The sequence below is a fragment of the Moschus berezovskii genome, chromosome 3 (genome assembly GCF_049115385.1).
Source record: "Moschus berezovskii isolate FMDL1 chromosome 3, NW_MosBer_1.0, whole genome shotgun sequence".
In the NCBI taxonomy this organism is placed as follows: domain Eukaryota; kingdom Metazoa; phylum Chordata; class Mammalia; order Artiodactyla; family Moschidae; genus Moschus; species Moschus berezovskii.
The window spans coordinates 103836000-103861125 of NC_142462.1; the positions used below are offsets into that span (position 1 = coordinate 103836000).

Genomic DNA, 25126 nt, shown 5'->3' on the forward strand with positions numbered 1-25126 from the left:
CTCTTTGAAAGCCAGTTTTCTTTTTAGGTGTATAATTATATATTGTAGAAAAATCACAGGTTTTATGTATGTGTATTTTTATTTATACATGACTCATTCACATTTGTGATTATATTTATGTAGTTCTCTAATACTTTCAGTTTAATTTAGTTGACCTGTGTTTTTCCTCCTCTAAGAAAATAGAAAATTTGTCCTTTTAGCTTTTGGATTTTTAAACCCTTCCTCCTCCTTTTCTTGAAAATTCCTTTACCAGCCATTTTCTCAAGTTTATGATGCTGTTTTGCCTCCTTTGGGAAAAATCCTTTTACAGTTATCAAAATTTGAAAATAGTTTTACGAAATAGAAATGGAGACTAGCTCCTTAAAATCCTAAGTAGTATGTGTGAACATAAAAAATAACCTGGTTAAAAAAAAGTGCATCCACATCATAAATTTTCCCTGATTACCTTTTAAAGATAAAATGCTTGTTACCAAATTTTGTGTGTGCTTTTAATGTGCTGGGCCACCTGTGGAAAACTGTCCTCTTCTCTCCTAGGCCACAGACCTCCACCAGCACGAAGTGGACATCGTTGTGTGGCAGATAATACCAATCTGTATGTGTTTGGAGGTTATAACCCAGATTATGATGAATCAGGAGGGCCAGATAATGAAGACTATCCTCTCTTCAGGGAGCTTTGGAGGTATCATTTTGCTACAGGAGTATGGCACCAGATGGGCACAGATGGCTACATGCCCCGAGAATTGGCATCTATGTCACGTGAGTGCAAGCAGTTCTGAACTTTGGGCTTTATGAAATATCTGAGAGGTCTGGTTCAATGTTAGGTGTTTTTCTTGTTAATGATTTTTAAGAATACTAAATCATAATAGTAATATGATTAAGCCCTGTTAATTGGAAGACTCTCACTGTGATAATACTATAGCATAGTATTCAGAATCAATTGAGTTGGATCGTCCTGAGTTTGAATTTAGCCATATGTCACGTTCTTGCCTAATGATTTTTAGCTTCTAGTTCCTTACCCATAAAATGGGATTAATATATCAGAGGATACAACATAAAGTATCATATATAAGCTTGGCAAAATGTAGTAGAAGGTCAACAAATGGGATTTACAGCTGTTGAGCAAAGTGCTTCACACATGGTATCTGTTTAATCCTCACAGCATCTCTATGGTGCCAACACTGGAATTCTTGCCATTGTACAGATGAGGAGACTGAGGCTTTAGAGAGGCCCTAAGGACAGTGACTGTGAATGCAGGCTCTGGAGCCAGACTGCCTGGGATTGAACCCTAGCTTGGCAAGGTTCTTTTTAGAAAACCTTTAACAAGTTATTTAAACCTTTCACCACTTTCTATTTCATCATCTATAAAAATGAAGAAGAGAATAATAGTTCCTACTTCATAGGGTTGTTGGAAAGATTAAAGAGATTAAATAACTTTCCTGAGGTCACATGAGACTTAAAACCCAGCTTTCACCATCTCGAGAGCTCCTGCTGTTGACTCTAACACTATCAACTGAAGAATTGGTTAAAAAAAAAATCATTGAAATGATACAGTAGCTGTATTTTCAGAATATTTGCCATAAGAGAAAGAATATACAAGTGTGTTTGATGACAGGAACAGAAAGTTGCCAGCAGGATATTCATGTTCTTTTTATCAGGTGTAGGATCAAGATGACAGAAACTATAATTTAACATGTAGAGATCATTCCCCTGGAAAAAAACAGAATGATCCTTTTATCCCTTCATCCTGAGTCCCACTGGGTCTTTGCTAAGGCAAAGATGAGCCTTCATTTTCTTCTGCTCTACTGTGTACTTGAACTGTGTTAAGCAGCAGTGGTGGATTGTAGTTCGTATCATTCTGTATTGTTATATACAGTGTTTCATGAATTCCACAAATGTGCACTGAATACATGTCACGTATCAAAGAGTGAGCCATGTGATGTAGTGTGAATTAGATATTTTTCTGTAGAACTTCGAGTAGTTATATGTCAGTGGTTTGAGCTATTTTCTGAAAGCATTAAAGCAGACATTTTTGAGTTTTTCCGATATCCTGGGTTAATGTGGGAGTACCGTGCAAGTAGACAGTACGAAAATGAAATTCATGCTTCTTCTTTCCCAGTTGTGCTGCATGGAAACAACCTGTTAGTGTTTGGAGGTACTGGCATCCCATTTGGTGAGAGCAATGGCAATGACGTCCACGTCTGCAACGTGAAATATAAGAGATGGGCTTTGCTCAGCTGTCGGGGGAAGAAACCCAGTCGTATATATGGACAGGTACCAATCTACAGCCAGTCATGGTGGATGAATTTGTTCAGATTCTTTAGTTCCAGGAACAATGTCAGAATATTTATATTACCAATTTTTTAAATGGAAAATAAATCCATTGTTACTATTTGATTTTTCAGTTCCAGTGTGAAATTGTAAATCTGGTTGCTTGCCTTCTTTCCATTCTTCTCCCCCCTCTTATTTTTTTTTCCTACTCCAACTTTTAGGATCAATGAGCTAGACCTATATGGAAGTTTACTTAAATGTCAGGACCTCACTTACCCTCAGTGAAAGATTGGGGTATATATATGGTCCAAGTCCTATCGTCTTTAGAGTGATTTGATGCTTTGAAGAGCTTTCTAACCTAATTTTAAAGTAGATGATCCCTGCACTTGGTTAAGAGACTTTTATACAGATCTTGGCTAAAACACAGATTACACAGAAATTAGCTTCCAGTTAGGTTCTAGTACTTCAGACCTTAGGTTTGAAAAGTTATATACAAAAAGGTAGGAAGCAACTCATCATATACATCAGAGACCCTTTGAGAATAATGGGCTAAGCTTAAAACAGCCAAAGCAATGGCTTCTTTCTCAACTAGCTGGCATTGTTGTTACTGATACGTAGCTTCTGGACTGTGTGTAGAAGCACATACTGGATGACTGTATCCCACTACAGGTTTAAACGCTAAGAAATGACTATAGCAAAAGCCAAACTTACACTGAGAAGAGTCTGGTGGAAAATGTCAAGTTTTGAGAACTTTCTTACTTTAGGGATTCTGGGGTCTTATTTTCATATCTGCTCCTTCTTCTTAAAGATATTTTTCTCTAGACTACTTAAAAAGTGAAGCAGCTTTCAGTGGAAATGCTCATGTTTATGATCTGTAAATTCTTTGGTTGGCTAAGACCCCTAAGGGGCCCTTTGCCCATCCAGACAGAACTTGCTTTCCAGTTGAGCAAAAGTTATTTTTCTAAAAACAATCTCTGTGTTCCCTAAAAGCTTTAATCCTTTAAGGGTCTGATTTTTGTAAAACCAATACAATAATATAAAGTAATTAGCCTCTAATTAAATAAATTTTTAAAAAGAGGTATAAGAAAACTTCATAAAACTTGATTTTGGGATATCTAATAAGTTTACATTCTTTAATCACGTGTTAACGAGGCAGCCTTGTTCATGTCTCCTCATTATCCAGGCTATGGCTATCATCAATGGCTCCCTTTATGTATTTGGAGGGACAACTGGCTATATTTACAGCACAGACCTGCACAAATTAGATCTCAATACCAGAGAGTGGACACAACTGAAACCAAACAACCTGTCCTGTGATCTACCAGAAGAGAGGTGAGATTCTAGGATGAAAGCATATTTCTTCTTGCTAAGGTTTTACTTTTTTTAGAATATTGGCAGTATGGTTTGAAGAAGCCCTTTGCCCTGGTTGAAATAGCTGACTGGCTATTAGATCCCTGTTCAGCATTAAAGAAGGGTTTTCTGGTGAGGAAATGATGTTTCCCTCGAACTATAGCATTTTTTTCACTTTATTTCCTTTTATGCTTCAGTTTTCCTGCATTAAATGGAGAGGGAAATGGCAACCCACTCCAGTGTTCTTTCCTGGAGAATCCCAGGGATGGCGCAGCCTGGTGGGCTGCCGTCTATGGGGTCGCACACGACTGAAGCGACTTAGCAGCAGCAGCAGCCCTTTAAAAAAACCAGTGGTAACAACTGTAACCAAATTTCATATTACCAAAATAATAGTTACTTTCTAGTTACTTTTTTATTTCCTTTTTAACTTGCATATTAGGATTCTTTGGCTCCCCTGCTTAACAACCTGTTCCCAGGAAGGACACAGTGCCTTGCTCATGTAGTACTCAGTGAATGTTGATTGAATGGGTGGATGGATGGAAGAAAGGAAGGGAAGATTGTGTATTTTAAGCGCTCTATTAAACACTCAGACATCACATGATTTTCTTTAGTTACTTTTTAGTAGCAGTCCTAAATAAACTATCTTTTATTTTTCTTTCCTAACACCAGTTTTTTCTTAGAATTAAACTCACCAGAAAACTTAAAGAGGTGTTTTTTTCTCCCCCTCTAGTTTAAAAGCAAAGACGGTAAACAATTTTTTATTTACTGTTAGACTATTTTTTGTTGGCTTTTTAAAAATGGCATATGGGTGCTAAGGAAGATTTATCTCTATTGTGGTATCTTAGTGCTCTGATTATTGCAGAACTACCATAGGAGGACTTGGGAGATGGCTTGGTACAGGGAATAATTTTGAGGTAATATATTTTATCAGCACCAAGGCCTTCAGGAAAGGAGAAACTAGATGAAGTTTTTAAAGTATTTTCACATAGTTGCCTTCTTTGAGTAATTTTATGGATATATTATAAATTGTTTCAGCTTTTAGCTAAACTACTTGGATAAAAGTTCTGGTAGATGTTTATATTATATTCACAGATTTATGTAGCATGATTTTTCCTGATAATCTTTGTATCTGTTAAATAAGTGTCTTAATTTGAAAACCCATAGTCTAGACTTTCTGATTAAATGTAGGCAGATCACTTTTTAAAACTCTGTAATATTTTACCCCCTTATACAGTTACCACAAAAAGATTATAGAAAATCTAGAAGATACAAGTAAGAAAAATGAAGAAAATAAAAAATAAAATCTAAACTCAGGGATAACCAGGGTTAACATTTTACATGTATCCTTTTAGTCATTTTTTGGTGTATTATTTGTGTATCTGTAAATTTTTAGTAGGATTATAACCTATCTGCTCTTATCTAACTGATTTTTTTCAGTCAATGACATGAAAAGTTTTCAGTATATTAACATTCTCTGTGTCTACATTCTTATTGGTTGCATACTAATCCATTTTTTATATTGTATACTTTATTTAACCAATTCATTATTATTAGACACCTGAGTCATTTCCCATAATTTATTATTGTAAATAATGATGCAGTAAAAGTCTTGCAGCCAACTCTTACGTAGGTCATTTCCCCCTTAATTATAAATGTATTTATTGTATGTTTTCAGGTACAGACATGAAATTGCACATGATGGGCAGAGGATTTACATCTTGGGAGGTGGTACTTCTTGGACAGCTTATTCCTTAAACAAGGTACATTAAAAAGGAGAGAGAGAGGAAGAGGGCCAGAGGAAAGGCATTGTTATACTGAGCATAATAAGTAACAGTTCTGTTATGGTAGACATTTTAATTTTCAAGCAGGTTCTTTATGAAGACCTATTTTGTGTTGGATGCTCTTTATAATAATATAAGGTTGAACTCTGTGCCCCTAATGTGCTTTCCTGTTGACAGTTGTGTAACCACACACTGAAAATCCTTTATTAGAATTATCCCTTTGTGCTAGATGAGAAAAGATATTAAAAGAAAGATACAGTAGCTCAAATGGAGCAACTAATTAGAACTGGAACCAGGATTCTCAGAATGTCACGCTGCTCTCATTGTCGGTGCTGTGCATCTAAAAAGAACAGGCATGTTTAGGACGACACATCACTAACCTTAGAAAACTGAGCTCTGAAGGGCTTCTGTTCATCCATCCCTGTGGCATTTCTCAATCCACATGTCCCAGAGGAAATCTATAGGCCTCAGAGCTCCTGGTCTGCTTTGGAATCTTAATGGTCCAAGTTTTGTCAAAACTTCATTCTCATATTTACTTACAAACAGTTGCTTTTTTCTGTTATAAAAATGATATATGTTTATCATAGAAAATGTGGAAGCAGCAGAATTCCAGCTTTTTTCCTCATTTTTTTCTATGACTTAAAAATAAATAAAATTATGTATGTGCTTAATTTTCAACTGCTTCATTTAATGTTTTGCTTTATATTAGAATTAGGAAAGATCTGAGAATAGCAAAGGAGAAGAAGCATTTTCAACCAGGAATTAAGGCCAACTAAAGTTATTTGTGTGTCTTCTTATTTTCTGTCTCCAAGATTCATGCATACAACCTTGAAACGAATGCATGGGAGGAAATTGCAACAAAACCCCATGAAAAAATAGGTAAATTTAAAATATTGATTCATTTATCTTTAATAAATGTACTTTACAGTTGGTTCTGAAAGTGAAAAAGTGATTTTATTGCGTTATATGACAAGAAAAATAACTGTTGAACTGGTATTAGAGGTTCCTTATGGGACTTCCCTGGCAGTTCAGAGGTTAAGACTCGTGTTTTCACTGCAGGGGACACAAGTTTGATCCCTGGTTGGGGAACCAGGAAAAAGAAAGAAATTACTTGTATTCCTTAGCCCAATTGTTCTTCCTCAGCAGCTGAGCAAAGACTCTTAAAGGGGATTGCTGAATTCTGTGGCAGAGGGAAAACTGGGCGGGATAAGAAATAGGCACTTAAATCAAGATATATTGTCTCTTTATGGGTAAAAGGGCTTGGGAGAGCCACTAGTAACCCTTGCCCACTGCCACCTCACTTTATTTTGCTGACATCTTAACATTGTATCATTATGATGGAACTTCTGATGGCTTTATTTGAGTGTGAAATAAGGGAGGGTTGGAAGGACTAGTCAGTGTTAGCTTAATGCAGCGAAGGGATTGTTTTAAATAACTTATTCATAGTTTGTCTTTTGCTGTATCTTATGAATAATGGAATTTCCATGTTTATGTGTTTGGCAGGTTTTCCTGCAGCCCGGAGATGTCACAGTTGTGTTCAAATAAAAAATGGTAAGGATTTCAAATAGCATGCTGGTTCCATTTTTGTAATTGTATATTCTGAGAATATCTTATTTCTTAATGATAACCCTAAAAGAGTCATAGCATACCTTTGGGGAGAGTCTATTTCTTGTAGTTTATACTTAAAGGGAAATCCATAAAGTTATGCTTCTCTCAGGAATTTTCATAAAGTAAACTAATGTGCTTGGGTTCCTTCTTATCAGAGAACTCAAAAATAAGCGATAAGTAAGCTTTTACTATACCACCTAATCTTTCAGCACTGTACCTTAACAGATGTCTGTGGTTATTATGGGTAACACTAATAATCCTGACATACAATAGAGACCTTGGTAGACATTGTATTAACATTGTAATAACTCCTTCAGAGTGTTATTTCATAAAGTTTATTCTGTTCTCTGTCTGATGCCAAATAGAACTCTTAGCTCATTCTTTGGCCGTATTACAACACAGGCATTGTATGGCTTCAGAAAGCAGCTGCAGCTACTTTATCTAAGTGTGATAAATGACTCCTCTTTGGACAACCTTCCTGTCTTTTAATTTACAGTTTATTTTATAGTTGGATATACTGCCTTAAAGTTTTGGAGAGGAAGAAGGTGTGTATAAACGAGTTTGATAGCCTATATCCTTTTAGCAGCTTAGTTCAGATTTTACTAGGATTATGCTGCCATCTCCAGTACAGAGGTGCTTTTTATTATGCTTTTGCTCTTTGGGCAAGATTTATAGATAGTGGCATTGTTCAGCTTTGCCTCTCTAAAAATGGAACCATACTTTTTTCTGAATCCTAGCCGAAAATGTTTCTAGTGTATTTTATAGTTTAATTAGGTATTGGCTTAAACTTGATCTAGACCTGAGTTAAGACAAGGGTTCATTTGGTTCTTTGAATCCAGGCACCATGCAAGCTGAACTCAGCTGTAGTTCTGAGCATTTAGTTTGAAGTCTCACATAGCCTTTGTTACATGTTGTATACTTGGTTATAACTGATTTTACAAAAACAAACAGAAAAATAACAGCAATTTGAAAAAAAAAAATCTTTGATTTTGGGAAGGTTTTTTCCTGACATTAATAACTAGTGCAGATCAACATGGGCTTCAGACTGTTCTCTTTGAGCTGAAGAAAGCTTGGAAAAACCTTTGTGCCCCCAAACTGAACATTGCAGGCTAGTTGTCTACAATAGAGAATGTTTGTCTCTATGGCCAGATAAATGTCTGTCCTTTTAGGGACATTATTTAAAAGAAGGGTTTGCAAACTGATGGCCTGAGTTGTGTTTTGTTTGGCTCAAGTGTGTATTACAGTTTTTGAATTAGTGGCCAATACTTAAAAATCAAAAAGTTTCATTTTTCAAAAAAATCTGGATTTCCAGCTTCTTTTACAAAATTGGAAGGTCTGGCCATCGCTGACCTTAAGTCCTGTGTAGCTCCATCAACTGGAGCTGCATCACCATCTTCACCGTTAGAGCAAGTGCACTCCTGTTTGTTACCTGGCTTAGCTGTTTTCCCTGATTGCTCATTCACTTCTTATGCCTGGCATCTGAAGGTGTTTGAATTTAAGAACCTGGACATGAAGCCTCCTCAGAGGCTTGCATCCTTAGCCCTAGAAAAAATCCCAACACTGAGTTCAGACTCTAGTGAGGGACAAGGCAGCAGCATGAGCAGCCCACCAGCTGAAGTTCCCTATGGTATGGAACTGGACTGGCCCCATGTCAGCTAGCCATGAGAGCTATGACAGGACATGCTGTCACCATGGCTCTTTTCCTTTGCATGATTTTGGTTTTCTCTTCCACTGATAGATGTGTTTATTTGCGGGGGCTATAATGGAGAAGTGATCCTGGGAGATATCTGGAAGCTGAATCTGCAGACTTTTCAATGGGTTAAGCTCCCAGCTACCATGCCGGAGCCAGTTTATTTTCACTGTGCAGCTGTTACACCAGTAAGTTTTCATTTTCTTATCTTCTTTATGTAGTTGCAGATGATAAGGAAATACTTTTAGGGATAGAGCAAGAAGAAAAGATGTCTGATATTAGCAAAGCTTGGATTAAGAATGTGTTTTTAAAACCTTTCTTCCAAAGTTAGCTCTTCCTCTGAGAAAAAGGGAGAAAATCCATCATGTACAAGCTTAAAAGAGCCACATAAAATGTAAAAGAAATGCTACATGTGTTATTCAGGCCCTGACAGTGATATCAAAGATGTTTCCTGGGAAGGCAGAATAATTTTGCCCCCAAAATGCTGTGTTATTGAAGATTCTACTAGCTTCTTGAATGCTAAGAGCTTCATTTTAATCTCTGTATTCTTATCTTTGGCATGATGGGTACTTAATATAATCTTAGTTAAACGATGTCAAAGTTGTTGAAGTAAAAATAATCTCTAGTTTTTCCCTTAGTAACTCATTCATTATATAAATCTTTCTTGATCTCTGCACTGTGTTGGAATCAGTGAGAAATTTTTGATTTCACTTCATTCATTTCATCCTGCTGTGAATCTTTTTGCTGAATCTTCAGCTTAAGTATCTGTTATTTATCCTCTTTTGACTGCCATTTGTTCATAGGCTGGTTGCATGTACATTCACGGAGGAGTGGTGAACATCCACGAAAATAAACGGACTGGGTCATTGTTTAAGATCTGGCTGGTGGTTCCTAGCCTGCTGGAACTGGCGTGGGAGAAGCTGCTTGCGGCCTTCCCCAACCTAGCAAACCTCTCCCGAACACAGCTTCTGCACCTTGGACTCACACAGGGACTCATCGAACGCTTGAAATGAGGATTACTGGACTGTTCATTGATACTGGAAATGTTAATTTAAAGAGACTCCTTTATTTATGGGCAGTGTAGAATGTGCTACAGAGAGAATTGGTTACCCTGATCAAGGCCTTATTCAGAAAATACATCAGATGCCTTTCTGTAAATTGTTTTAAGTTTATGGAATCTCGCTTTCCCTTGTGCTTTTTTCTTTGCTTCTCTCCCTTCTGCCCCAGTACACACATGTACTCACGTACTCCCTCTTCCCTGATGGAAGTTGAGGGGGAGTCTGAAAGTACCTTCATAACGTTATGAATCAAGATAAAGAAAATGTTAAAGGAGCTCTCAACATATGACCATGTCAGGCATTGCTCTATAAATTAAAGCAACATCATCAATAGAAACAAAAATAAAAAAAAGTAAATCCAGCAACAACGAGAAGCAGCATTGGGGATAGAACAAGAAGGCTAACCTTGAGAATCCTGCAGATTATAGGGAAAGCTCAGTGTTTAACTTGCTGTTTTCAAAGGTACATCTAATTGAGTAGCTGGATCTAATGGCAGCAGTGGTTGGTATCTTGCAGCCTAGATACCCAAACCTGTCCTTTAACTTGCTTTAGAGGAAAGTTAAGCAGCTCAACAACTTTCAATCAGTGATTTATTTTCTCATCCTTCTGGTGCCAGCAGTGGTTAGAGTTGACTTGTCTAAAGACTTCATCGTGTATGGTGGTTGTGCTGTTTGTTGTTGCTCCTAGAAATTATGGCATGAGAACATTTCAAATCAAGAAACTTATGGTGGTCAAATTTCTTCATTCTGGGCAGTTTTTAAATTCTCCTATGACTATTAATGGTTTCAAGTATCTTTTTGACTCCACCATGGGGAACTGCAGACCGTAAACATGTGTGGCATTCATGCCATGGGACATAAAGTTCACAAGAGGCCAAAGAAGAGCAGGGCAGGAAGGGCTTCTGCTCTTGGGCTGTGAGCTTTGACTGTCATAGTGGCCATTTCCTTTTAGAGCGTTTCTTTTCTCACTCTTGGCCATGCACCTACCATATTCTCAGGCAATGAGCTTTATCTCTAGAGAGCCAATTGGCCCTTGGTTTTTCTCTTAGCTTTTTGCCTCGTTTTCTGTCTGCTTTAATGTGCATGGTGCTGTAATTGTCTAGTAATTGGATAAAAGGTCTTGGGGAAAAGCCACAGGTCATTCTTCCTGAAGAATTTTAAAAACTAGCATGCGGAAGAAAAGAAACTGAGAATCATTCACTTCTTTGGTGTGAAGTTTTAGTTCTGGTTTGTTTTATATTTTAATTTTAAAACAGACATGACTTAAATTTTCACTTGCTTTGCCATCAGTGACCTACTGAGACACGAGCAATTGGAGGTCCTTATGTGTATGAAAGGTGCTAAAGGTGTGCAGGAGGGCACAGTGCTGATCATCCCGTTGGTTACATCACAACAGGAGATTCAGACAGGAGACTGGGGACATATTTTTCCTTTAAGTGCCTCTTTTTCACTTGGCTTTTAATATTATTCTTGTTTTTCCTTCATCTCAGAAGGGAATCTCTTAGGCTCATGTGTGGATTTAAAATCACCTTTGAGTTGTAGCTGAAAAGTTACTATCTAGTATTCGGTTCTGGGGGAAGAGAAAAATGTGGCCTCTGGACTTGGACTCCTAACTTCCAGGCCTTATTATAATCTCCCAACCATGTGGGCTTGAGTTCATGGAGCCTGTGTTCTGAAGGGTCTTATCATCTTTCATCTGTGAGTTTGGGTCCTTTGCGGGGGTGAGGGGTAGGGGAGAGGAGGAAAGGAACAATTCCTCTGGAGGCCTCACCCCCACATTGCCGTGACCAGTCTGGCCTTTTAACCTCTTCCCACCCACTGCTAGGCTTGTTCCTGTGAGGAGCTCTCTCCAGACCAAGTCAGTCTGCGCAGCTCTGTTAGTTCAAAACGGAGCTTTGCTGCATGACTCCAGTCTAGTCTCTGGATGTTTGGGGTGGGGTGGGGGGGCAAGGAAACTATACATAAATAAGTCACACTACTCAGGGTGGCAGAAGGATCTTTGTCATGGATTCATAGGGACCAAAGACTGAATGCTCAGCCTCTGTGCTTATCCTTCCATAGTCTTGGGATATAAGCAGGTCTCTACTTCTGCGACACCAGAGAGCTAAAAGAGACTGGTTCAATCCATACTCGCTAGCCTCCTTTTTAAAGCTTTCCGAAGGCAGTCTTCTTTGACGTGGACTTCGGAGGCCTGACATCCAAGACCTTGTGTGTGACATTTTCATAAAAGTACCTACCGTTGATCTGAAGTGTCTTCTTTTAATATAACACTAGTGAAAATGATGTAGTATGATCAGCTTCGAGTGCTATAGAACCACACAGGTGCACATGTTCTGGATGCCAAATGAGACTGTGTGTATGATGACTTAAATGTAGATGACTAGAGTTTTATATAGGGGTCACCAGGCATTTAGTATATCCATAACCAGCACTCTGAATGCCTGACACTGTTACTTGATTTAGGAATGTTTATGCCTGCTGCTTCTCTGCCTCTTTGAGGTACTCCCAGCCATCTTACTCAGTCCTATAAGTTTAAGTGCAATATATAGAAACACATATGGATATATACAGATTATATATAGGGTGTGACTGTAAAGCAGGTAGACTACTTTTTTGTATCTGTCTTGGGGAAGCCAGCTCACTACATTAGAGTTAAAATTTTCCCAGAAATTTGAGATGTGATTGGCTGACTTAGGCCAACTCTTGGTAAACCTGGATTTCAAGTCCAGTGTCTCCTTACTCCAGGCTTATTAGCACTGAGACTTTTCCCCAGTCATCTTTGTACTCAATCTCATGTTTGCATATCTTCTTAAATTTCTTTGCCCAGGAACAAGGAAGTCTACTTCTAAGAAGTTTTTTAAATGGAGAATTAAAACCTAATATTTAATACTGTCAGTTCTCCTATGTATATACTAATTTATCTGTGAATGTAATACTTTATTACATGAAGAAAACGATGACTTTCTTCATGTAATAAAGTATTTTCTATATTCTGGAAAATCTATAAACCAATATAAAATAGATTGAAATTTTAAACTGTTCTTCAGGGGCCAAACTGAAACCCTTTCTACTGGCAGAATCTTCTTTTTTCAGGGCCCTGGAACATGATATAAAAATTTGCTCTAAACTATTCATGTCCAATACATAGCTAATTTAAAAATATAATAATAAACATTAACATTTCTAAGCAAAAGGTATATTAACAGTGACCTTTGGTTACCCAGAGTAACCAGAATAAAGCACAGATAATTGAAATCCATAGATAATCATTGTTTCAACTTTCCTATCAAACAATTGATTCATTTATAGTTCTTCCTTCTCCCTACCCTTTTCCCGCAAGTACCTCATTTTCAGTGGAGTCGGGCTAATGCGTAGTTAGAAATGGAAAAGCAGGAATCCTGGAGGGGCTGGAAACCAGCGAACATGAGAGCAGCTCGATTAGCTGTAATTGGTCAACAAGATGACAGCTGTTAATGCTGAGTTTAGATATCACTCTTTGCTCTTCTGCTTTGGCATAGTCTCCTGCCCTGAGTTCTAGGCTGTCTCTCCTGTAACCACCAAAGAACTCTTAGCAAATATTAGAAGAAAAAGTTGTGTATGATGCACAAGAAATCCCATCATTTGAATACATTTCTTTGGCTCTCTTTGCAAACACTTGCTTTTTCACTGTTCTTGAAGGAAACTTCATTTTCCTTAGGAGATACCTTTTCCAGCCATACAGCTTGGCTTGTAGGAAAGGTTAAATTATCTTTTAAGACTGTGTTGGTCTTAATTCTCTAAAAGCAGTTTGTTTTTATGTGTCTTGCAGATGTTTAGAAGGTGGTATAGGTTATTGAATTGTCTACCTGCAGCACTCTGATGTAGCACAATAAGCCATTTTCCTTCTTCTTTATTGTTCTAGCATTGAGCTCCAGGATGGATGAGGGTTTATGGTCCTAAGATCATAAGCTTCCAAAACCAGTCACCGTTGGCTTCATTTGCTTAAGTTCCCCAAGTGCCTTGGGGCTCCAGGGCCTTGGCAGGGCCTGAGGTAGGTTTGGTAGAGTTCCATGACCTCTGTGCGTCGCCACCAGGTCATGCCCAGCAGTGGTGTTTCCCTTCTAAGGTCATTAGATTCGGTGGAAAGTGACTTCTTCCCTCATCTGGTGTTAAGAAAGAGTTTTGAGCTGTGCTTCAAAAAGTGGTACCATCTTTTTAGTATAATTTTAATGTTCTTATCTTTTTTTCTTCTTCACTTTTATAAGTTTTGAGAAGGACCTGCTTAGTCACTGTACAGGGTGAGTCAGAGGCAGTTTCACCAAGCTGTAGTAATTGCTGTTTTACTAGTTGCACATTTAGAATACAAAGGAGGCATCAGAAACACGTTGACTTTCTCTAAAGCCACTTCTTTGTACACAGAGTCTGAGCAGAGACAGTGCCAGGCATCTCCCTCTAATGGCACCTGCCAGTGAGGCTTTCAGTGGAAGGACGTGGGCACGAAAGGGAACCCTCACTCAACAGTCTCTGAGGATGAGCCTGGGCTTGGCTCTTGGTACAGGGTATGCTTAGGCCACACATGATGCTTGCCTTACCTTAAAGCTATTTGCCACAGTCCTGTTAAATAGTGTGGAAGTCCTTTTGCAGTCTGGTGTGCATGCCATATGATCAGGACAGCTTTTCCACCTTACCTGGTTTCCTACAAGCAGGTAGGAGATATAGTGAATTTACCCTAAAATGTCCAATCTGTATTTATGTATCTTGTCAGTGTTTTGCTGTTGGTTTTCTAAAACAATATGATCAATAAATCTTATCCAGATCTATTTGGTTCAAGGCCACCTTGATTGTCTGATGGTAATGTGATGCTCTGATGGTAATGTGATTGTCTGATGGTAATGTGAGCTCACCTGTATGACCTAAGCATCAGTCCCACCTGCCGCCACCACGTCCTTTACCACTCACAGGGACAGCTTTTCTCTGTAATATCTGTGTGTCTTCCACCTTTCATGCCCACAGGCACTGTGCATGCCTTCTCTTTGCTCCCGTTCTGGAACTCCTGGACACATGTAGTCCCCTCAACACAACTCGGCTCCCTCCAAGACATCAGCAAGGGAGTGACTGCGGGGCAAGTCATATTCCCTTTTACTGTCTCGTCCCATATATTCCCCAGACCACTGCTAGACAAGATTATATGGATGTACCAAGACTTTCGAAGGGTTGGAGAAGCTACAGGGAATTCAGAGGAAAAATGTGTATCTTTACGTACAGAGTCACGACTATCTGTATGATTCAAGGGAAAAACCACTGGTTTCTAAGCATGAGGCATGACTATTAAAAACAGAGATTCCTAGGTCCAAATCCCAAAGATTGTTTTTGCAGGTGAGTTACTTTAACAAACTCCTTAGTTGACTGCATTTTAGCTGATCAGTGACATTTGGGAATCCCTGTCCCACAGCTGAGCTAACTGCTTGGTGCTGGCTGAGATAACCAGGAGACCTCTGTACCTTACTTGTCACCGTCAGGCTTATTTGCCCAACAAGGAACTAGAGCAAAGGCCAGAATGAATGCTTCTGAAAACTTGCACTGTTAGAACTGAGTACACAGATGGCAGATTGGCCACCCACGTTTATCTCCTCTCCCTCTTGGTATACCAGTAGTGATAATAGTAAAATAGTCCTAGTTTTCTTTTCCCTGCTGCTGCTGCTAAATCACTTCAGTCGTGTCCGACCCTGTGTGACCCCATAGACGGAAGCCCACCAGGCTCCCCCTATAACCCATCTCTTGATATCATGTGGCTTAAACATATGTGTAAAGTGCTCAAAGCGACGTTTGGCACATAATCATTATTAGGTTGCTCTCTAGAGATGATGGAATAAGAAATAAAGGTGAAGTACCTTTTCTTATTAAAATTATAAAGATAACCCAGTAAAGAAACTAAATAGAGGAAGATGAGGTAGTAGAGTGAGTGTTGGAAGAGAGATAAACCCTCATTTTCCATGTCAGGAAGGAAATACATAGAATACCTAAAATAACCAGGGAAGCATATTAATTAAAATGTAAAGAAGTAACAGGGGCTTCCCTGGTGGCTCAGTGGTAAAGAATATGCCTGCCAATGCAGGAGTCATGGGTTCGATCCCATGGGAAGATCCTACATGCCGCAAAGCAACTAAGCCCATGTACCGCAACTCCTAAGCCTGAGCTCTAGAGCTGGGGAGCCACAACTGCTGAAGCCCTTGAACTCTAGAGTTCATGTTCCCCAGAAGAAAGCCACTATAGTGAGAAGCCCTATGCCCCACATCTAGAGAAAAGCCTGCGCAGCAACCAAGACCCAGTACAGCCTAAATAAATAAATTTTAAAAAAAGAAGAAGGAAAAAATACAGACAAAAGAGCCAACAACTGTAAGAGAGTTTGGAAGATAAGATGGGCTGCAGAGGGAGCTGCTGTTTCCTTAAGTGTGTGTTCTTGGTTTTTGGTGTGTTTTTTTTTTTCCTTTATAATGCAGAACCCTGTGCAGCTCTTTCAATTTAGTTCTTCAAGATACTGTAACTCTGGGTCCCTTCTGGCCAAGTCTGCTTGTAAATGACTAAATGATTGAAAGGATGGAGAAGTCTTACCCCGCTTTCACAGACTGTGAAACCAAGACAAGCCAACCTATGTGATTTGCCACGAGAGTTACCCAGACCTGCAAAGCCCAGAAAAAGGGCGCCCTGCCCACAGTTCCGAGAGGTTTTCTGTAACTGTCATCCACCAGGCAGGGCCTGGCTGCAGACAGCAGGTCATGACCAAGAAAATCCTAGCGGAAGGGCATCTGGAGAACCATATCCCCCAACCCCCACCTCCTGGGGGTGGGCCGTTTGGGCGGTGAAGCGCTAGCACTGGAGTTACACCTCAGGATGCAGGATACCCCATATGCCCTCTCCACTCCAGGATTGAGATGCCACCCGCCCTGCCATCCTGGCTTTTCCCCATTGGGCAGGGTTGGAGATGCCCGCTGCACACACACTGGGCAGTGTTTATCTGTTAGCAGCAAGATGGCCTGGTGGGGACTTCCCCGGTGGTCCAATGATTAAGACTCCGAGCTTCCAATGCAAGGGGTACGGATTCAGTCCCAAGTTGGGGAATTAAGATGCTGCAACCCAATGCTGCGGCCAAAAAAAATAAAGGTGACCTGGTGCTCAACTCAGGCATCCTGAAGAGCTGTCTGGGTGGCTCCTCTGCCAATTCCCCCCTCTCCCCGACCCCCCAGCAGAAATGAAGCCAACAGAGCTCCTCCAGAGGAGGCAATCGCCTCCTGGTGCACCATGCAGCAGGGAATATGGCCCTGCCTTCAGGGAGCTTCCATCCGGGGTGGGTGGAATGGGGCTTATGTAAATACGAACTATTTTACGTTTTACATAGAAAAGTTAGATAAAACCTAGGAATCCACTGAATGTGCAGGAAGCTAGAAAGCGCCAGTGAGGACGAATGTTATTATAACGGACCAGAGCATTTCAAATGTTGTTATAACGAGCCTGACACGGACAAAACCCACCTCCTGGAGTCTTCTAGAAGGAAGGAGCAAGGGGAACCTGGAAGCAGAGGCACGGAATGCGAGAAAGGATAGGCAGGGGAGGCAGATCAAGAAGAGCTGGGCAAAGAGTTTGGCTTTTATTTAAGAGCAAGTGAGACGCTCTTAAGCCAAGGAGAACACAAAAGGATGCTTCTGGCTACCCCTGGGAGGGTGCGAGAGGAAGCAGGACTCTGTTTGGGAGGACATGGCAGTGGTCTAGGCAGGGTGAGGATGCTTCCGATCGGCCAGGGCACACCGGTCAGGGCTGTATTTCAACTCTCCTCCCTTCCCACCCTCAGCAGGGCGCCCCCTGTGTAATGAACACGTGTCTAGCTCTGATCAGAGTCCGGGGAGAGGAGCCTCGGACCCTCTCCACTAACGCTACCGGAGGGCCCAGAGTTTCCCACTGCAGCCCACCAGGCCTAGCCGAGCGGCTCCCGGGATTGGAAAGGGGCGGGGGAAGCGGGGGTGGAGACCACTCTGAACCGGAATGATCTGGTTTAGAGCGGGCTGGCTTTCTCTCCTCCGTCTCCCCGTCCCTCCGCCCTCCCTCCCCTTCCGCCGCAGGCTGGTTTTTGCCGCAGTCCCTTACCAAGGTAAACAGAGAGGAGGGGAAGCGGGAGGAATGCTCTGTTTCCATGGCAACCCTGAGGGCCGTCGATAATGGCGCTCTCGGGTATGTGAGCGTGACTTCTGGGGGAAGGAAAGGCTCACTAGAAAAGCCACCAGGAGGAAGGCCGACTCCATCACGCAACCGCTTGGGGTGGGGGGGGATTGTTCTGGAACGTGGTGTGGGCCTGGAGGAGGGGAGAAGAGGCAGGAGTTGGGCCTCGCGGGGGGAAGAGGCAGATAAGCCAGAGGGCAGGGGACACACACAGCTATATAGCTATCACGCATCCTCACACCCAGGGGAGCAGAAAACAGCTGCCAGAACTCGCAGCCTCCCCGGACTCACACTTCGCTATCCCTTTCCGGAAAGATCCTTTCGTGGGGCAGCTCAGCGGAGGGGCAGTCAAAAGCTATCCCGAGCCCCAGGCCCAAAGACAGGGTTTGTCTGAAACGAACAGCCTGCGCGGGAGAGCTAGGGGGGGACACTGCGTTCCCTGCCATGCTTCCCTCAGAAGCTTTCCTGGGCTCTTCCTGTCCCTCCTTCAGACCCCGGGAAGGCTTTGACACTTCAGTGTGGCATCATGACTGGAAAAGTCATCCTTTTGTTGAAGGGGTGAGGGTAATGAAATAACAGGCTAACTTCCACACAGGACTTCGGGTGTGGGGGTCACAGAGGAGTGCCCCCCTCACCCTTCAGGTCTCCAGAGGACAGGGACTGCCTTTCACCGTGCCTCGCTCCAGCTGCTGACGGGAGCCCTCCCATCACACTGTGTTCCGCCCTTAGGAGCGATGTGAGGGCATCATTAACCGTTTCTGGTTTCAAGGCTTTGCCTTCCACCAGAGGAGTCGGCCAGCAGCTCCTGAGAACGGACTTTCTTATCTCGCACCTGTGTGCGCAGGGATGGGAGAAAAATCCTCGACAGAAGGAGCTTGTAGGTGGTAAACTTCCTGCCCCAGTGAAGCAGAAGGAACCTGCTCAGAAGCGAAACCTGCCCTAGTGACACTACAGGGGGAGCCGCAGGGAGAGGCCCTCTAACCTCAGTTTCCTCAGGCACGTGGAGAATCCTGGCAGTGGGCCTTCAAAGCCCAGGAAACCCCACTCCGCATGCTCTCCAGCCCAAACCCTTCTCTTAGCCTGGGCTGTGGTCTGCCTGCGGGTAGACACCTTCAGGGCAGAACCAGGGCAGGCCAGAACCCCAGGGGAGCACCGGGACAAGACACAGAAATGCTTTCTTCCTTTAAACACCTGAGTGTCACGTTTACTCAGCTCTTTCCATGGCTCGTGGAGTCCAAACTTCTCTGACTTTAAACTCCTGCCACCCTCTTCCTGCCACCCTCTTCCAGCCACAGCACTTCTTGGCTGTTCCTCGACCAGTCAGGCATGCTTCTGTGTCAGGGCCTTGGCACTGGAAGGTTCCCTCTGCTTGGAAGGCTCTTCCTTCCAGTTTCCGCATTGCTCAGCCTCTCACTTCCTTCGGTTCTTTATTCAAATGTCATCTTCTCCATGAGGCAGAGTCAGAGTTAGGGTGAGGTTAGTGAGGCAACTCAGGCTTCCCTGACTCTTCTATTTAAAATTGTAGACTGCCACCCACACTAGTAGTCCCTATCCTCTTCCGAAAGCATGGAACACCATCTTACTTAGTATTTATGTTATTTATTGTCCAACTTCTCTGTTAACGGTATCATCTCTGGATACCGTTAGGAATCAAGATACTGGCAGGAATCATCTCTGCCATGTTCTCGTTCTGTTTTCTCCAAGAGCCTAGAACAGAGCCTTACATGCAGTAGGTTGCTCAATATACACTTACGGATGGATGGATGGCTGGGCTGATGGATGGATAAATGAGGCCACAGGTTCAGTGTGCTCAGTTGTGTCCAACTCTTTGGGACCCCATGGACTGTAGCCTGCCAAGCTCCTCTGTCCATGGGATTCTCCAGGCAAGAATACTGGAGTGGGTTGCCATTCCCTTCTCCAGGGCATGCTTCTCAACCCAGGGATCAAACCTGCGTCTCTTGTGTCTCCTGCTTTGGCAGGCGGATTCTTTGCCACTAGCAAAGAAGTGGGAAGCCCGATACAGGTTCAGTGTGTTTTGTCTTTCAGCTGTTCTCAAAACAAGTCAAAGGTGTTTTGCATGCAGCCTGAGAAGGGACTGGTTGTGTGACCTCTAACCCTCTCCTGGTAAGGCACACATGGGATGCTCAGGATTTACTACAAAAAAGAAGGAAAACTAGCTTTTAAAAAAAATGAAGATTGACACTGCTAGTTCTACCAGGCCTGAGAGCCTCTGCAAGCTTTAAAATTCCTTCTGTGGGGCAGCGTTGATGGAGCCTGGAGGCCAGGAGCCTGCCCACTGGGTGGAGTAAAGCATGGTGGAGTGCAGTAGTGAAGGTGTGCTCCCTGCTCCCTCCCCAGGCCTAGGAGTTTGGGGTATTGCTCAGGGTGGGCAGCCACGAGGCAGCTCTCTGTGGGTTTTGAGCCCAAATGGGATACCAAGAGACTCAAGGGGTGCACTGAGAGAAAATGCAAGAAAGGCGGTGGAGGGGGTGAGGAGAGTGGGGGGAGGGACCACTCTTAGAACACTAGTTCTCTCCAGCTGGAGCCCTGACACCTGCAACTGTGGGTTCCACATGTCCCTCTGGTTCATGAGGCTGCCTGTATACTGCTCACTGACTCACTGACGCCAAGTGCCCTGACACTAACCAGCAACAGAAGGTTCTAACAATCCATCAGTCAAACTCCCACTTGCGGCGTGAGTCACCTTCAATTTCCTGCTGCCCGCCTCTTTCCTGACTGACCTGATAAATTCAGGACAGCTTTTATTGCTTTCGGCAAAAAACAAAAAACTGCTATTAAGATTTACAGAGCCAAAAGCTGGTACAATGTAATCTTCAGAGTAATTTACACAGTGGGTTTCAGAAGATGAGAAGTTAGCATTTCAGAGGTAATTTCATAAAAAGGATGATCAGATTAATCACTGTGTCAATTTAATAGTGGTGTCTAAAATAATTAATTAGCTTTCTTGGAGTCAGCAATGCGAAAAGGGACTCTAAAAGATATAAAAACGACTGTGTCAGACAGTAAGTGTGTTTTGGGCAATAGATCTTGAGAAAATTCTCACTGGCGGAATGTCTGGCATGGCTTCTGTGCAACAGAGACAGATGGGAAAGAGAAAAGCTCTGAGAGTGCTCAGGTTCCCTGAGACCCTCTGGTTGGAGACTTGTCTGTGCTTGTTGAATGCAGGCTGACCTGCCACGTGTAGAACTGTCCAGTGACACCTGGAAAATGCATCTAACCATGCTGCCGATTGACAGGCTGCTCTGATGGGAGAGCAGGCGTGAGTGGCAGTCTGCTTGTGAAATTACCTGTGAGACTCTGAGATGGAATAAAATCCGCTTGGCCGGGGCTGGTTATAAACACTGTCTGAATGGCTCCATAGCAACAGAGCACTCAACCAGCTGCCACATATTAGAGCAAGGCTGTGTCCTCAGCAGGCATTCTGGGTTGCACCGTGTCCCCCAAAAAAAGAGCTGTGTTGCAGTCCTAACTTGTAGTACCTCAGAAAGTGACTGTATTCAGTGATAGGGTCTTTACAGAGGTAAATTAAAATGAAATCATTAGGATGGGTCCTACCTAATCCAACATGACTGGCATGTTTAGAAAAAGGGGAAATTTGCACACACACACGGAGAACAGCATGTGAATGTGAAGGCAGAAACAGGTGATACATCTGCAAGCTGCTGCTGCTGCTGAGTCACTTCAGTCGTGTCCGACTCTGTGTGACCCCATAGATGGAAGCCCACCAGGCTCCCCCATCCCTGGGATTCTCCAGGCAAGAACACTGGAGTGGGTTGCCATTTACATCTGCAAGCTAAGGAACACCAAAGATTACCCGCCAACCACCAGAGCTAGGATAGAGGTATGAATCCTGTCAAATCTTGATCCAGAACCAGTAGCCTCTAGAGCTATGTGACAATTTCTATTGAGTCACCAGGTTTGCGGTATGTTGTTATGACTGACCTACAGATCTACTTCCATGGGGGCACTGTAGAGGTTTTGTGTCATCAAGACTTAGCTGTTATTGTTCTTAATGTTTCTACTTTTTGTTTTTTACAAGATTCTCTTTTTTTTTGGAGCAGTTTAAGGTTTACAGCAAAACAGAGAAAGGTACAGAGATTTTTCCATATACTCCCTGCCTCTGCACAGCCACAGCTTCTTCCACTATTAATGTCCCCCACCAGAGGGGTATGTTTGTTGCAAAGGATGACACATCGCAAGCAGGCATAATTCAGTTTTCCTTAGGGTTCATTCTTGTACATTCTATGTATTTTATTAAAGAATACTTTTTTTAAAATTAAAGATACATATTACAGTGCTTGCTTCAGCAGCACATATACTAAAATTGGAATGATGCTGAGAATATTAGCATGGCCCCTGCTCAAGGATGACATGCAAATTTGTGAAGCGTTTCATATTACAAAAAAGAGAGAGATACATGTATCTATCATCACAGTATCATACAAAATAATGTCACTGCCCTAAAAATCTTTTGTGAATTACCAGTTCACCTCCCCTCCCCTCATCCCCTGGCAACCACTGATATTTTCACTGTCTACATGGTTTTGCTTTTTCCAGAATGTCATAGTTGGGGTAATGCAGTATTTAGCCTTTTCAGATTGGCTTCTTTCACTTGCTTTCCTCCATGTCTTTCCATAGTTTGATGGCTCCTTTAAGTGCTGAATAATACTCCTCTATCTGGATATACTACAGTTTATCATGTTTTTTCTTAAAAAAAGATTTTTTCAACACCAACTCAGAGCTGAGTAGTAGGTATAAGACAAATCTGAGTAGTAAGTATAAGAGTATTCTCTATACTTTCTCTTAAAGGATTAAAAAAGAAGACTCAGAGTCTTTTTACTGGCATGGGTGGCGCTGAGCCTTGGGTCATGTGATTTCCGCCTGTGGAAAGCCTGCCCTGAAAAGGACAAGCCAGCGGCTGAGTGGGCTCTGACACCCTGGGTGCACCTGCACCCAGCTGGCCAGGCCCCGTGGGGTTAGTTACATGAGCTTTAAACCAAACGTGACTTTTAGTCTTCACGATTCTATTTAGAATGTGATCCTCTGGACCTTGCTTTCCTCCTCTCTGAAATGAGAAAAACTGCCCTCTAAAGGTTGTGAAACCCTAACCTCACAGAAGAAAAAAAGAGTGACCTGTAAAGTGCCAGTGTCAGCAGGTATCTGATTAGATTCTTCCTGGGTGGTTGATGTCATACTTTACAGCCTGGGAGGAGCTCTGGTCCCAGCCTCTGGAGCTGCACCATCCACCCAGCTGCCGCCCCAGTCCCACCTCAAGCCCTTGCTGACCTCATGAGGCTCTCTCTCTGGGGTTTGCTTCTCGTGCTTCAGGAAGCAAGCTCTTCCTCACCACCACTTCTTCCCACCACAGTCAGGCCACTCCAACCTCTGTAGCTCAAGCTGCTCCCTGGGAGGATGACTGATGGTCAGTTCCTTCAGAAAGGGCACGAGTGGCCGAGATGCTGACGACCTCCAGGGCCGGCTTGTGGTGTCTTACCAGTCAAAGGGGGCAAAAGCTTCCAGGGCTGAAGAAAGAAGTCTGAGGGACAGCAAGGTGAGAGGGCAAGCTGGCCAAGCAGCGCAAGGCTGCAGCGTGTCCTTCAGTGGGGAGATGTCCCCCAAACTGCTGCATCATCTACATCCCTTTTGGGGGAGAAGAGCCCAGCCCCTTCCTCACAGTAGCGCTTCCAAGAGCAGAGCCTGAGCCTCGGCCTGAGTTTCAATCCTGCCTTCTTCCTGCTCCCTTAGTCTCTTCTTCCCAGGAATAAGGTGGGGCAGGGGCTAGTCAGCCATTGCCGGGGTTTGGGCGGGGGCATGGGAGTTTAGGGGCGGCCTCCCAGTCTCCAAATTCAGGCTTCCTCAAAAAAGGGAAGGTCAGCACGAACCACCAACACTCCTTCCCGCTCCTGCCTCGACGGTCACCGCTGGGAAGATTGTTCTATCTTTCCTTCACAGATTTAGCTGTAAGTTCCCCCAATGACAGCAGGATGGCCTCCAAAAGAGGCCTGGGAAACCTGGACTTGGCCTTGAGGGAAGAACTCACCCCTTTTCTTGTCTTTTCAACCAGTGTTATCGACTTCCTGACTTTTCCACGTTTCTTCCCTGGGAGCCCTCTTGTGGTGCCGTAAGCCCTTCCCAAAGATGCCAAGTTGGAACTGTGGACCTGGAACAGGACACAGAGGAGGGCTGGGGCTGGGTGGGGGCAGTGGGATGCAGGAAGCAAAAGATACTTTAGATATAAGCTGTTTGGGACCACAGCTTATCTTTGGATAAACTTGGATCCTAAAGTGTTGCAGTCACTCACTTTTCCCCGGGAGGGAAGTCAAACCCAGATGGTGCCATCCATTTCCCTCGCACTCTGGCAAGGTCACTGGAAGGGCCAGCTGGCAGCTTGCTTGTTATTGTTAACTACTTAACTCTTTAATGTTCTACTGATTAAAGTCCTTAAATCTCAAGACGCCAGATAGAAGCCAAGTAATAGAGCCCTTCTGGTTTCCTTTTCATGAGATCAGGATTGGGAGAGGACAGAGGATGGAGACGCTGTTGGCTAGGTGCCCTGGAGTTCGTTGTCCAGAGGGCTTGGTGAGTTGTGAATGACTTTCACAGCTCCTCCCTGCAGGGACTGTTGTCAGTCTCTATTTTCCAGAAAGCTCTCATAATAGTTTCTGTATGACTTTGGGCTTCACAGGCTTCAATTAAAATCTGACTCGGTTAAGAAACCTGCCCAAGGCCACTTAGCTGGTAAGCAGGGGAGTTGGAGCTCTGAATACAAAACCTAAATGCTTTTGCTATAACTTGAGTTAATCTCCAGCTGAAGCTGAAGTTCCAATACTTTGGCCACCTGATGCAAAGCGCTGACTCATTGGAAAAGACCCTGATGCTGGGAAGGATTGAAGGCAGGAGGAGAGGGGATGACAAAGGATGAGATGGTTGAATGGCATCAATCAGTGACTCAATGGACAAGAGTTTGAGCAAGCTCAAGCTTCCCTGGTGAAGGACAGGGAAACCTGACGTGCTGTAGTCCATGGGGTCACAGAGTCGGACACAACTAAACGACTGAACAACAGATTGGGGAAAGGGAGGCTAAGAGCCTGTCAAGACATTTGACCCTGAAAACCTCAAATTCCTCCTGCTCCCCCGGAGGGTTGCCTGGCATATAATCCT

General features: G+C 42.9%; 1 protein-coding gene and 1 non-coding gene across 3 annotated transcripts in view; both read left to right on the forward strand.

Moving 5' to 3' along the window:
* Nucleotides 1-14553, forward strand: part of KLHDC10 (kelch domain containing 10) — a 62522-nt gene extending 47969 nt beyond the window's left edge. For both annotated transcript variants that reach the window (XM_055421262.2, XM_055421263.2), the window contains 8 exons: nucleotides 535-756; nucleotides 2117-2271; nucleotides 3452-3600; nucleotides 5294-5378; nucleotides 6212-6278; nucleotides 6903-6950; nucleotides 8746-8885; nucleotides 9501-14553. In XM_055421262.2, coding sequence (XP_055277237.1) covers nucleotides 535-756; nucleotides 2117-2271; nucleotides 3452-3600; nucleotides 5294-5378; nucleotides 6212-6278; nucleotides 6903-6950; nucleotides 8746-8885; nucleotides 9501-9710 — 1076 coding nt within the window. In that variant the 3' untranslated portion in view covers nucleotides 9711-14553. The remainder of the gene's footprint in view (nucleotides 1-534; nucleotides 757-2116; nucleotides 2272-3451; nucleotides 3601-5293; nucleotides 5379-6211; nucleotides 6279-6902; nucleotides 6951-8745; nucleotides 8886-9500) is intronic.
* Nucleotides 14554-22259: 7706 nt separating this feature from the next.
* Nucleotides 22260-22366, forward strand: LOC129552882 (U6 spliceosomal RNA). Its single transcript, XR_008685362.1, has one exon. It is a non-coding gene; the product is annotated as a U6 spliceosomal RNA (small nuclear RNA).
* The last annotated feature ends 2760 nt before the right edge of the window (nucleotides 22367-25126 follow it).